Here is a 15,026-nt window from a genome sequence, read left to right as displayed (position 1 = left end):
TGCTGTATCCTGAATATTATTGTAGCTGCTGCAATTGTGAATATTAACTGAGATAGTTAAACATGGTTCCATTTTTTGTCACATGTCTTCAAGTTTCAACTTTTAACTGAATTGACACATACAAATTGGTGGCGAGATTGTGCCTGTGCCTTTTTTCTGTGTGTGAAAGCCTGTGCTTTACACTGCACTGCTTCAGGATCTCATTCGGAGGAACAGCGTGAACAGTCTTCAACCATTGTTGTGATAGTTGTAAATGGTCAAAATTTGCATTCTTAGAATTTTTCCATCCATGAGGTTTGCGAGTTATTCACTTAAAACATTCTTAAAATGGGTGGCTTCTTGTTTGTAACCCAGCTGATAAAGAAGCAACCAAAGATTCCTGTTTTTGAACATACGAAAATTCTCCCTACTTACCTGTGCTATAAATAATAGCATCTAAAGTGAAAAATTAAGAAACATGCCGTGACTACTTAGGGTATCCTTAGTACTTTGATTTAACTCTTTAATGGTCTGGGTATTTAAAAAAACATATTTATCAAAGAAATTTAGTTACAGCTGAACAGGTGTATATGTTGCTGAAATAAATGTAGTTATCATAAGCATCTATATGAGCTGAGATTTTTATTTTGAAATGGGAGCTTTTTTGTTTCCATGTTTCTTAAAGTAAAAACTATTTCTAAAAAATTGCATGAGTTGATAAGTCCTAAGTAGAGGAGGGAATAACTATCAAAGTGTAAGTAAGAAAAGACACTGAGGAAAGAACGAGCAGAACTTTGTAAAGTGATAATAAGACTAAATATATGTGGAAATGTTCTGACTGGGTATTTGCTATTAGAATAACGATAAACATGTAGTATACATATATATGTCACATGTATTAGAAATCTCAGACAAATAGGGTGAGTCCAAATAAAGTTATGAGATCTGTTAAGAAAACAGGATTTGTTTATAAGTAATGCTAATGCTACTGTTATCGTCAGCTTTCTTCTAACTTATGTATCACTGGCCACCTGTTCTAAGTAATTTGTAAGGAATTTGCATGTTCCTAGACAAGAAATGTTGTTAATAGTGATGATTCCATTTCCTCACTGTTAAAATTGGTTGTTAATTTTTCCTTGTTAGTTGATTATTTCTAATTATGATAATACAGCAGCTGTGGACAATGCCCTTTCTTCCACATTCTGTGATGTGTAAGTGACTGTAACTTGTTGAAACTCAGCCCTGGTATTGTGTTACTATTATTGCTCCTGGGGAGGCTTATTAGCCTGTCACAGAAGATGGAAGAAAAATCCATCATTCTTTTTGGAATACGATGAGCCTTTGTCACCCACAATGCAATTAATTTTAAAAATAGAAAGAATGGCTGTGATATGATTATGATTAACCAGAGATGAGCTATTGTCCAAGTAACAGGAACTAATCCAGCAGGCCAGAGATGACCTACACAGAACCATCAGTTTGCTGATTGCCATTTCTCTCTGAGTTTGATGAAATATTCATGCCTTCGCTCTCCTCTCTGCAAGCACTATTGATTTCTTGTGTAAACGCTGCTATATTTAGTCTAGACAAATGGAATGTGGATTGCTGCTGAATAAATTGGATGAAAGACTGGGATCTTGCCTGCCTCTTTCTCTCAGTCTTGGGCAATTATTTATAATCAAGAGCAGTTTTTGTAAGTTGAGGGTGATTTTTCACAATTTAGTGATTAGTCTCTGAACAAAGGCAAGCAGTTAGACACAATCATTTCTGTTGGGATAGCAGGTTAAGAAGTCAAATTACCCTCTGAGGCTTACACTAGCTGTTTTGGAGAGTTCTGGGGCTCTTTTTTCCTTATCTCTTTTGGGTTTTGTTTTTTTTTGGTGGGGGGGTTGACGGTTATAGTTTATGGATAATAAGAATGCCAGCAACAAGAGACCCCAGGGTCTCTTGAAATTTTACATTTTGCCTTTATAGGGTTAAATTTGTTTATTGAGATGTCCATGTAAAAACTGAGGCTTTAGTTTGGCCTTTTTAATGTAAAAGTGAAATATATGCTTAACAGCCATTGCTTTTGGTTGGAATAACGCCAACTCTATAAATTAATGCTCAAAATCTCATGTTACTCCAGAGCCTTAATTGAAAGTTCTACATTGGACCTTCTGACCAAGAGATCTTACAGGCCATCTTCCTCACTTAGTTCCAAACTTGTCACAATTATTATTTTTCCTTTTGTAAATATCATGTTTTAGAAGACACTGTCCCCCAAACTATGGTTTATTAATAAATTGTTTTCCCATTTTCATTAAACTGACATATACAGCACTATCAGTGTAAGCTCTTCTGATCTATACATTGAAAAATCACCAGTGTCAACAACCAAGATTGATACCAATTCCCCTACTCCACCCCTACAAGCTGACACACACACGTGCCTGTACACACACATGCCTGTGTGTACACACAGTTCAGATGATAAGCAAGACATTGTTTCATTTAGTGTTTGAAGCCTTAACTTCTACAGACAGAATTTATGTTAGGCTTTACTGACTTGAAAATATGTCTTAAATTCGCATGGAATATTAACTTTGTAGTTTCCAACCTGGACTCTTCAAATTTAAGTTACTCAGAGTAGGAGTCACAGCATTAGATACAATTTGTAAAAATACGGAAAAGTAGAAGGGGGAAAATTATTCATATTTCCACCCAAAATACAACTTTCCTTTGTTCTCTATCTCACCAGTCTTTGCTGGTAGAATTCAGAGACTGATACCATTAAATCTCCAGTAGAATATATGCTCTATGAGGGCTAGAATTATTTTGTCTTTTTGTTTGACTACCGAACCCAAACATCTAGAATCACCTTGGGAATTTAAGGTTCTCGGTAAATGTACATTGACTAAATTAACTTCTTTTTAAAGAGTTATCATAGGGTATATGCCATTTTTATTACTGTTCTTTCATTTAATGTTATAACAACATTTTTGATGTTCCCATAAACATTATTTTTAATGATTGCATATTTTTCCATGAAATGGATGTGACATATTTTACTAGACATTTCCTTGTAGTTGGTGATTTCAATTAAAATAATAATACTTCAGTAAACAGTATGACATTGAACTGTTTCTTCCTGTTAGTATTATCTCCTTAAGATATATTCCAAGAGTTGGCAAACCTGAATCAAATGGTAGAAATACTTAATGCCTCTTGACAGATATCACCAAATTGTGATATCACGTATCACTTTTTCAGAAGTTTTAAACCAACTGGCGGTGCCACTTGCAACATATAATTGTCTACTTGGTCATATGTTTACCCTATACAAGGGGGTGTTGTACATATACATATGCATATATGTGAATCATATATATGATATTTAATCATTGGAAAATGATGTCTTATTTTTATTTAAAATTTGCATATCTTTACTAGTGAAGGTGGATTTTTTTTTAGTTGTTTGGCTATATTTCTTTGTTTTCTTGTCTTATAATTTTTCTAGACATTTTAGTGTTTCTATTTTCTAATATTTAATAGAAATCATAAACAATTTTATTTTCATACTGGCTCCATATTTTTGTTTGGTTAGCCCCACAGTGTTGATGATTTATTTTAATACACAGGAAATTTCTGTTTTTACCTAATTTTTTTAGAAAAAGCATTTATTGAGGGATGTGCTATATGTTGTCAGTCTTTGAGTGGATTATCACATTTAATCCTTTTAACAACTCTGTGTTGTTATTGTTAATGGTAATTATCTCCATTTTGCCTATGAGGGAACTGAGACCCAGAGAACTTAAATAGCACACTCAGGATAAAACAGTTACCCTGAGGGTGACACATCCTTTTAAAAGTTATGGGAACAGGCATTTAGATTTTTTTTAAAGATTTTATTTATTATTTATTTATTTTATTTGTTTATTTTTGGCTGCATCGGGTCTTAGTTGTGGCATGCGGGATCTTCGTTGAGGCATGCGGGATCTTTTGTTGCGGCACGTGGGTTCTTCGTTGTGGTGCATGGGCTTCTCTCTAGTTGTGGCGTGCGGGTTTTCTCTTCTCTAGTTGTGGCGCCCAGGCTCCAGGGCGCATGGGCTCTGTAGTTTGTAGCACACGGGCTCTAGTTGAGGCACACGAGCTCAGTAGTTGTGGCGCGCGGGTTGCCCCACAGCATGTGGGATCTTAGTTCCTTGACCAGGGATCGAACCCGCGTCCCCTGCATTGTAAGGCGGGTTTTTTACCACTGGACCACCAGGGAAGTCCTAGGCATTTAGATTGAGAGCAGAGGTTGAAAATTGGCAGCCTGAATATCAAAGTCGATTTATAGAAGCATTTTTTTTTTCTTGGTTCCAATAGCTTTTAAATTTTTACAATGATTTAAAATTGAAAATTAGGTGACTTCTGTCTACACTGGGTCTGTATTTTCTTTCTACTCACCATTTCCCACATTTTAGCAGGCATATTTTTACTTTTTCTTTGGTAGGTCCGGTAGCCCTACAAATACATTATTTTAAAAACTTTACTTCTTAAGGAATATATCTTAGAATATATTTTCTGACTCTGATTACAAACAAAAATGTTTGCAAGTGTACAAATTTAGTTGTGTTAGAAGTTCTCTAATATAACATGGCATCTTTTCCTCGATAGAGTTGCATTTGTTTTGACTTGAATTTGGTAAGTGGTGCAATAGAATAAGTTTTATGAACAACTTTGATATCCGTGAATCTTTGGAGTCATCTCTTTGAAAAATGGATATGTGGAAGATTTCACAGCAGAGTACAAATTGCTGGCTGAAAATTAGCCTGTGGTTCATTTTATCAAACCTGATATACAGAAGACCTTTTACCATCCTTGTGAAAAAAAAGACGAGATTTGTTGATGTAAAATTTGTCTAACGGGGTATAGTGTCTTTCACTTTTCATTTGTTTCCAAGTCAGTGTGCTAATTTTCTGTCCTCTATCATCCATCCTTTTTTTCCCATCTCTGCAGTTGATGTAAAGTCAGAGGTTCCTGTGGGCCTGGAGCCCATCTCGCCTTTAGACCTAAGGACAGACCTCAGGATGATGATGCCCGTGGTGGACCCTGTAGTCCGTGAGAAGCAACTGCAGCAGGAGTTACTCCTCATCCAGCAACAGCAGCAAATCCAGAAGCAGCTCTTGATCGCAGAGTTTCAGAAACAGCATGAGAATTTGACACGGCAGCACCAGGCTCAGCTTCAGGAGCACATCAAGGTAGCAAACGTTTCTTTGTCTCTGTCCGTTGACTCAGGGAGCCTGCACCATAACATGGGCTTAAGAAGGAGCAGTGGAGGGATATTTCACTATGAAAAGATACGGATGCATGGCTGGGAGGAAACTTTGATTGTACTAGTGAAAAACCTGGGTAAGTAAAAGGAATCCTGGCGAAAAACCTGCTTTGCTTCTTGGAGAGGAGCCTCTACCACTCTTTTTTCTGTTAGTTTACAGCATCAATAGTAAGGAATAGTAACTTCCCACCCTTTCTCAGATTCTCTTCTACATGATTTTGTCCATTTGCCCCATCTACTCTCCACCAAGAAGAACGATGAGCCTGGAAAGACCCATTTTATAGTTCTAATAAATGTATGGATACCAAGGGGGAAAGGGAGGGGGAGAGGGGGGTATTGGGAGATTGGGGTTGACACATATACACTACTGATACTATGTATAAATAGGTAACTAATGAGAACATACTATATAGCACAGGGAACTCTACCTAATGCACTGTGGTGACCTAAATGGGAAGGAAATCCAAAAAAGAGCCATATATATATATGTATGTATGTATACATATAGCTGATTCGTTTTGCTGTACAGTAGAAACTAACACAACATTGTAAAGCAACTATACTCCAATAAAAATTAATTTAAAAAAAGAATCTGCATATGCTATTTACCAGAGAGGATAAATTAATCCCTTTATGTGAAGAGAGAGCCTTTTTTTATTTTTGTCTTTGGTCTATAAGTAGATGTTCTGAGTGCTCTATAAGTAGATGTTCTGAGTATGTCCTAATCTTCTTTATGGAAAAGACCTCATAATGTATACATTCAAAATATTAACATAATGAAAAGCTCAACAAAATTGTATATAAAGAAACTGATACATATATTTTCAGTGTTTTTATATAAGTCTAATAGACTGTAGATAAGAATTTATTGAAAGAGTTTTGGGAGTAGTTGACAATTTGAGACCCGAGTTGTTTAAATTATTCTAGGAGAAATATGTCCATATCCCACAATTATGTGTGCTGGAGTATTTTATTATCAGTGTCTGTGTATCTATTTATTCTCTTGTATCCTCAGAGATAAATATTACTTCAGCTTTATTTGTAAAATGTCTTTCAACTTCTTGACAAAAATAATTAAAACAAAGTTATTTTGGTCTGACTTAGTAGATGTTTAATTTGAATTTATTATGACAGTAATATAAACTAGCAAATATTTGTAATAAGTCCACTTTTATGTCCAACTCCTTCAAAAATGACCTAACTTATGTTAATTTATTAATATAATAAAGTATGTTATATTATTTCATTTTTATTATATTGTATTATAGACACTTGGTTTTTTTTTTTTTTGCTTTTACATTTTTTTTTAATTTATTTTTTTATACAGCAGGTTCTTCTTAGTCATCCATTTTATACACATCAGTGTATACATGTCAATCCCAATCTCCCAATTCTTCACACCACCACCACCACCACCACCCTGCCACTTTCCCCTCTTGGTGTCCATACGTTTGTTCTCTACATCTGTTTCTCCATTTCTGCCCTGCAGAAATTGATCTTTTACTCACTTGCAAATAAAATACAAGCACATTTATGTGGGGTTAATACAGATAACTAATCTATGTTAATATTATATAATTTTACCACATTGATATTACAGTGTCCGAGAGGGTGAAAATGCTTTTTCTTTCCTATGTTCCTTGTTTTATATTTCCTTAGCCTGGAAGACCTATTTTAACTTATTTTCAGAAAAAGACTTTGATACCTGATATAAAATGTAATATGAAAAAGACTTTGATACCTGATATAAAATGTAATATTTTTTTCCTTTAACTAGTGAACTTTACTAAAAGATGCTTACAATATATTGACCCATAAGATACCTTAAAAATAAGAGTGAGGATTTTGTTTTAAGTCTCATATGGAATCCTGGTTGTATTTTGCAATATAGGAAGCCTTCATTTAGTTTATAGACTTACTTTTGAGTGATTCTGGAACATTTTATTTCAGTTTGACCTTTGAAACAATAATAGTAACAATAATGTCCAGATTTCCTTCTTCATTCATTCTAGGCATGTTAAAATGGCAATGATGAATGAGTAAAATTTATATTCTTCCCCATACTTGAAGGTTTGTTTCATTTTGCTGTGGTATGCAAGTCGTGTTGCCCTGAATATAGGGCGATACTGATAAGTTACAGCTTTAGATAGTTCTTTTCATTTATGTTTGATGCCTTTTGTAGTTATAAAGATCAACATAAAATTTTTTTAAGTAATTAATTGTTAGATGTTACTCAAAAGTTAATAGTAACAAGTAGGTAATTGTTACTTTACCCCAAACAAGGTAGTATATAGCAGGTTTATTGACACCTAGAAAATATTGGAAAAGGGGAGGGAGAAAAGTGTTTGGAATTATTTTCTGAAGTAATAAGTTGCTTTTTCAGAAACTAAAGTCATACTTAAAATTTCCCTTTAAGTTTAGGAAGTTTCTTTGCTTTAAAATTTTTTAAATTTTATTGGTTTATATTGTTTATGCATAGGACTAAAAGTTGATGCTTTTAACATTCATCTAGATTTTACTTTTATGAGGAAGACACAGCATGATGCTTTACTTATATTAGTGTTTTGAGTCTTTGGCTTCTATAATCATCTGTTGAGTTAGATGCTGTTATCCCATTTTTCCACCTAGTAATGTGAGGCAGAAACACTGTAACTTGCCCAAGGCTACACAGCCAGTAAGTGGGTGCTCCAGGATTTGTAATCTTGCCTCGTCTACCTCCAAAGCTACTACTTCATTCTGCCTCTGTCTTGGACTGGAACATGAAACTGGAGGAGTGAAGTTTTGTTTCTTTTTTTTTTTTTTTTTTAACCTCATTCCTGCAATCTTTGAGAATAGTAGCTGTGGAAATTAAATCGGGTGCTTTTCTAATTCCTAAGAGAGATTAATATTCAATTCCACTGGGGCTTTGGGTGAAGCAGTAAATCAACTTGATCAACCCCAATATCTATATAGAATTAACATTTAAGGCAAAGTTTAAGCAGAATTATGAAATTTTTGGTTAGAATGGAGTATCTAAAAACACCTATTAAGAGACTGGTGGATCAAATCCAAAATGTCAAAGATTGTAATTTGAAAAGTAACCAGAAATGCTTCTAGCCATGTCCTTCTGGGGCGAGTGAAGCCATCATGCTTGACATGCGGAGTTGGCTTCCTGTTGCTCCACAGTGACTCTGATGCCATTCCATATAACTTTTTATTTTTGTTCTGTTACTGTGCAGTGTAAATATCAGAGTTTTAGGCACCTGTCTCATATAAACAGCAAATTACACTAACTTCATTAGTATTTAGAGTTTAAAATAGTAATAATAAGCAAAATTAGTATTGTTCAAACTTACAACTTAAATTGCATATGCATTCTGAACATGATGCATGAGGGAGATTATTCCTGTCTTTTTTTTTTTTTTTTTTTTTTTAATAACATACACCCAGCTGTTACTAGTTCTTCTTCTTTTTTTTTTAAAGGAATTCCTTTATTTTTATTATTTATTTATTTATTTATTTATTTATTTTTGGCTCTGTTGGGTCTTCGTTTCTGTGAGAGGGCTTTCTCCAGTTTCGGCAAGCGGGGGCCACTCTTCATCGCGGTGCACGGGCCTCTCACTATCGCGGCCTCTCTTGTTGCGGAGCACAGGCTCCAGACGCGCAGGCTCAGTAGTTGTGGCTCACGGGCCTAGTTGCTCCGCGGCATGTGGGATCCTCCCAGACCAGGGCTCGAACCCGTGTCCCCTGCATTGGCAGGCAGATTCTCAACCACTGCGCCACCAGGGAAGCCCTCCTCTGTCTTATATATGAGGAACCAATGCTCTGAGTGGCTTAGTAAGTTGTCTAGATCTCGTATCTAGTAATGTCAGAGCCTAGTAGAACTCAGTCTTGAGTTATTCCTCAGTGGGCACATTTACGATTATTCCATGTCTATTTCTCAGTCTGAGAGAAAATTGACATCTCAAAATGGTTATTAAGAATGCTTTATATTCATGATGTACATTATGTGGAAGTGAATTCAAGGGATTCAGACAGCCAAACAACAGTGCATCAAAGTGTAGTCTGATGGAAGTGATTTCTTCTTGACCAGTCTCTAATCTGAAGGATTTTGTGTGCTGAGTGAACTAATTAGACTTTGCTATTTTGAGAGAAGAGCTTGTTATGGATATACAGATTGCATTCATCTATTGAAAAATCTTCTTGGAAGGTTTTGAAATTTCTGGCCTTCATTTTATTTCCGGTAGATTTCCCCCAAATGAACTCATATCTCACTATTCTATTCAGTTTGATTATGTTCACACAATTTCTCAGGATAAGAAGTGAAGATTTCAATTGTTTATGTTGCAAGGGAATTGGTAAAACAGACTTCTGGGAAGTTCCTGCCTTTCTTTGCCTGTATCATGTATTTCAGATGCACAAAGAAAAGTTGCTCAAGGAACTGAAGATCTGAGTGAATTTGGTAATATTGTGATAGGATGGCGTAGGTGTTGAAACTACCTAAAAACTTGCTTGTTAATGACCTTAAGACCATTTATGGCATTAGTTGCTTGTCTTTCGATTTCAGTAGTATACCAAAAAATGGGTAAAATGTAAATACAAATAATTTCCAAAAGCTCATAACCTTTCGATTTTGGTCATTGATGACTTTGAAGCCTAAAGAAATTGCACACTCTCATGTCTTTCTCTTCTCGCAAGTTGCAACAGGAACTTCTAGCCATAAAACAGCAACAAGAACTGCTAGAAAAGGAGCAGAAACTGGAGCAGCAGAGGCAAGAACAGGAAGTAGAGAGGCATCGCAGAGAACAGCAGCTTCCTCCTCTCAGAGGCAAAGATAGAGGACGAGAAAGTAAGAGGCACCAGGGTAAAAGATGGATCTCTTCCCTCATCTTTAGCTGATGGTCATTCAGAAAGGAGCCTGATAAAGAGTGGAATTAAACTTGTCAAAATTGTCTGTGTTTAAGTAAAATAATACATTATGGACCCAAATGTAAAGCTTTGGCATTCACATATCAGCTCTCTGCATTCAGTCTACAAGCATCTACAGAAATAAACATAGCATTGTTTGGCAAAGATGCTCATTTCTGTTGTTTTGAGCCTTAAAAATAATGTTATACGAAGGCAATATAGCTATGCCATTGTGTTTAATAATAAACTTACTTGCACATTACTCCACCATACCTTCCTCCTGCTCAAGTAATAATTGCTCTTGAATAAGTCAAGCCTTGTCTCATTTAGTTTTCAAGTACCCAAACTTTGAGAAGATTTAAGGTAGAAGTTTTGTTTAAAAAAAAAAAAAAGCAACTATCCACAAGAGGGAGACAGATCCAAATAATTCCCCTGTATGAGGTCAGTTCAAAATCAGGTCGTAGCAAGGTTTAAAATGTGATGACTTGAACTGGAATTGTCAGCAATATTTATTTGTTTAATGCTCAAAAGTGCTTTTTTAAAAAGTTTTTCAAACTAGCAATTCAGAAGAGCTCATTTTAATTTGCTTAATCACTTATATGGTCCCCCAAGATTCTTGACTTTTAAAAAGCAGTGTTCTGTTCCTCAGCAGTATTTTTTAAAGCTTAGGAAAAAATTAGTATTAATTCTGGGAATCCCCTTTCTGCAAAAGCAATTAAAGAAATCATCGAAGGTCTTTTGAAAATTGGCAGTTGAAGCAGTAGTTACAAAATATTACTATGTCATTTTCTAAAGCCTGTTTAGACTCTGGTTTCTTCTTTTAATAGGAAAACTTCATATGCTGTGACGAGTGGTGTTACTTCTTAATTTTTGCTAAATATTCCAGAGGCTTGAAAGGACAGAACCACAAATCACCATCTGTTTCTGTATGTGTGTGTTTCAGGGGCAGTGGCAAGTACAGAAGTAAAGCAGAAGCTTCAAGAATTCCTGTTGAGTAAATCAGCAACAAAAGACACTCCAACTAATGGAAAAAATCATTCCGTGAGCCGCCATCCCAAGCTCTGGTACACGTATGTTCAGTGTTTGGCTTTTTTCATTCCCAGGGGTAAAGATCACAGGTTCTCAATTCAGCCAACCTGGGCACAAATCTCTGGCCTGCCAAGTTCTCAGCTATAAGGCCATGGGCAAGCTCCTCAAATTCTCCAAGGCTCAGGTTTTTATTCTGTAAAAAGAGGACGATAATAGTACCTGCCCTCTAGGGTTTCTGGGAAGGTCCTGTGAAACAATGTGGTAAAGTATATAACAGAGACTAGCTCTTAAATAAATGTTAGCCAGTATCATCTTGAGGGCTAGAAAGTATTATACATGTTCTTTGCCAAATGAATAACTGACAAATGTAGGGTGGGGCGTAGAAATTAATTCATATTTTGCATTTTTCTATTCTCAGATGGTGCATCTGATATCTTTACAATAATTTCTGAAGATTTGGCTGGTTGAGATTTTATTTTACTTGGCTTGAAATAAGATGGAGATCTGAATTATTTTTAAAAGTCCAGAAGATTTTTGACTTAATTTAAAAAAAAAAGAAAGAAAGAAGAGTAACTGATATATCTAAGGCTTCAGTGACAAGTTTACCCGTGCCCACCTCATCTCACTTCTTCCCACCCTGTAAAATGAGAGTAGATTGGCTTTTAACACACACGCTGACAACATAACATACTGCGGTATTACAGTTTTTTATGCAACCATCTTTCTCCAAGTCTAGTAAAGAGATACTGTGCAACACACAATTCTTCCTTCTGTAAAGTATGAAGGAGGTGATATTTTTAAAAAATCAGGAGAATAACTGATGGGCAAAGCATATTTGGATAATAGACTAATAGATCATAGTTTCATCTCATATTTTAAAAATATGTTTAGGATTTTACACTTACATATTTTTTAATCACGTCATAAGGATAAGAGAGTAAAAACTTGATTATTTGATACTCTGTTACATTGACATTTCAAGCATGCCAGGAGTTCTATTTAAAGAGTTATTGTTCTTATAATTCTGTCTTACAAGTATCTTCCCTTCTCTGCATCCAAAAAAAAAAGATGAGGCAGATTCCAGAATGCTATATACATATTTTTTAATGGTTTACATAATTTCTATCATGCATGTCAATTGACTTAAGAAACCAATCCCTGAAGAAAATTTTCACATGTTCAATCAACATCAAAAAGTATTGAAAAAGAAATTCTGTTTTATTACCTAAAATTACATACATAATTTATAACTAACTCATGTTCCTTCTAAGTTAAAACCTGTTTTAAGAAAAGATAATACCTTTTTTTTTTTTCTTCTTAAGTGGAAACAACTACATGCAAACAACTTGTCAGTTGAAAATTCTTTAGCTGTTCCCTTGGGTATATTCGACATGGCTCTCAAATGTTACTTAGGAATCCTTTTTTTTGTACTGAACTGAACTTTAGTAGGGTCCAACTCCTGGACAGCCATAAGTCATTAATTTATGAAATCTGAACTTAATACTTTTTGCCAGTTATGGCTAGATAAAATATCCTTACACCAGGTAATTCTTGAGAATATTGATTCAAATAAATAATATTGGTAGAATCATCGTGGTGGTGATACTATGCCCTATCTATGTTTTCTCCATATATAATGATTATAGATGTTTATATCCACTGGGTAATCTATGTTCAGTCCTAAGCTATTCTCCAGTAGCACAATTGCATCTCTTTTACTGTATTAATGCAGGAAAGACAAAAGATTTTAAAAGGTCAGGTTCATATTGAAGAAAGATGTGTCTCCAGTCTTTACCTTGAAACTGCTATAGAAGTTTGGAGACCTGAGGCTATACGCACGGTACTGTCTCTCCAGTAGAAAGGCGCCCTCATGTACTCTCGTGTACTAACTAGCAGTTTTTTTTAAATGAAGTCCTTCTGTATGTTTACTTTTACCTTGGTTGTTCTACATTGTTGACTAAAAAGGATTCGGATGATGACTTTCCCACTAATATGGCTCTTAAGAAAACATACACAATAATCTCAGATGTCAAATCTCAGGCTCTGGGTAAATTCTCTCCTTTGGTGATGCAAACTTTTCTATGTGACTGTGTGACCAAACACACAGTGGGCATTCTTGGGCATCCTGCATCATTCCATAACATACTGCTAAATTGAACTTCGTTACATGAGGCTGTGGTTTGTACACACTGAAAAGAAAGAACATAAACACAGCTGAGACATGTGTTACAGCATGTGCAACCGATTATTGCTGACCAATGTGCAGTAAAAACTCAAGGGGAAGTGGTGAACCCTCTTTTTCTTTTGTAGGGCTGCCCACCACACGTCATTGGATCAAAGCTCTCCACCCCTGAGTGGAACGTCTCCATCCTACAAATACACATTACCAGGAGCGCAAGATGCAAAGGATGATTTCCCTCTTCGAAAAACTGGTAAGTCAGTTCCACAAGAAGACTCCACTTGCTCTTCCATGACCTTCCTGCAGCTTTATTTTGCCATACCTGTAGGGGAGCGTCGAAGGATTTGAATCATAGCTGTCAGGCTCTCTCTACCTCTGCCCTCAGCATAAGCAGACGCGCGCACACACACTCCTATTTCTGTGTCAGTTCATTCAGTATATTATCAAAGTAGCTTTTTTAATTTAAAGGTTAGTCACATTTGGGTTTTAGACAAATTATTTTCTTATTAGCAATAAAGAGAAGAATTAAAGAAAATAGAAATTTGATTTCTCAGAAAATTTCAATCTTCTCCGTTAATGAGGACCTCTGTAATTTCCTCCATTTCTCTGATTTTCTTTTGAGCCTCAGCCATTTACTACAAAAATGGAAATAACAATCTTTTCCTCCCACTTTTAAAAACCTTAAATTTTGATTGTTTACTAAAACAGGTAAGGCCAAGGCTAGCTCCTGAGTAAGTGACTTGCCTAGTGTCTCACAGATTATAGGAGAACTCGTGGTGAAGCTTTGTAGCTAATAATCTCATGTTATTGTATTAAAATTTGCTTAGGGGAACTGGGACAATGAATCTGTAAGAAATTTGGAATTTAGTAAACAGCTCTATGACTTTACAGTCTGTGTTTGTTTTCCCATATTCCTTTTTAGCCCTCTGGTATGTGCATGTTTAATGTGTTACATGCTCTTACCTCTATAATAAATATATTTAAATTTTAGCTAGGTAGAATCATAAATAGCAGTTGTATACATTATGTTCTAAATCTTTTGAGATTTTCTAAATATAGTTCTTTAGAGGAAGTTGTAAATTTAAAAAAATTTTATAACCACAATTGATGTGAAAAGATATTCAGAGCAGAGAGTTTGGTCCATTGTATTTTACTCAGATCTACTTGAAGAACTATAGATCTGTGTAATTTGTATATAAAATCTACAGAGTGAAAATGATTTCCAATAATTATATTCATTTTCCCAAGCAATTTTGAATAATTAAAATGGATATAGATTGTAAAAACACATGCTGAAGCTATTTTCTGTCTTATAATTTACTTCTAGCATAATGAAGATTTAAAAATAAAATCAATCATGAGTAAGAATTTATTCTATCATCTAGCCCGTATTGTACCAGGCACTGAGGAAGGATGGCCAAGTATTGTAAAGCAATTTGTGCCTTTTTATTTTAATAGCCGAAAGATGTTCACATTTCTACTATAAGATATCAGATATAGTAAAATACTTCAATGGAAGGCTATGCAAAGGAAAGAGTGAGTTTTATGTATTGCATGAGAATTTCACACTCTTATCTACAAATCAGATTGCCTTTCATGTAAATAAACTTCTCTGGGATAAAAGGAACAAAGCAAAGAGTGAGCCTCCACATA

The 15,026-nt window shown here is 35.1% G+C and overlaps 1 protein-coding gene across 20 annotated transcripts in view; it reads left to right on the top strand.

Annotated features, from left to right (window-relative positions):
- The window catches only part of HDAC9 (histone deacetylase 9), a 1,001,951-nt gene that overhangs the window by 522,825 nt on the left and 464,100 nt on the right, over window positions 1-15,026 (top strand). For 7 of the 20 annotated variants that reach the window (XM_068550545.1, XM_068550535.1, XM_068550542.1 and 4 more), the window contains 4 exons: window positions 4,963-5,204; window positions 9,956-10,121; window positions 11,109-11,235; window positions 13,505-13,626. In XM_068550545.1, coding sequence (XP_068406646.1) covers window positions 4,963-5,204; window positions 9,956-10,121; window positions 11,109-11,235; window positions 13,505-13,626 — 657 coding nt within the window. The remainder of the gene's footprint in view (window positions 1-4,962; window positions 5,205-9,955; window positions 10,122-11,108; window positions 11,236-13,504; window positions 13,627-15,026) is intronic. The other 13 variants (XM_068550537.1, XM_068550553.1, XM_068550548.1 and 10 more) reach the window with 6 other exon arrangements.

Source organism: Eschrichtius robustus, chromosome 8 (assembly GCF_028021215.1).
Source record: "Eschrichtius robustus isolate mEscRob2 chromosome 8, mEscRob2.pri, whole genome shotgun sequence".
Taxonomy (NCBI): Eukaryota; Metazoa; Chordata; class Mammalia; order Artiodactyla; family Eschrichtiidae; genus Eschrichtius; species Eschrichtius robustus.
Note: the sequence above shows the minus strand (reverse complement) of the source record. Positions and strands in the feature narration are given on the sequence as shown.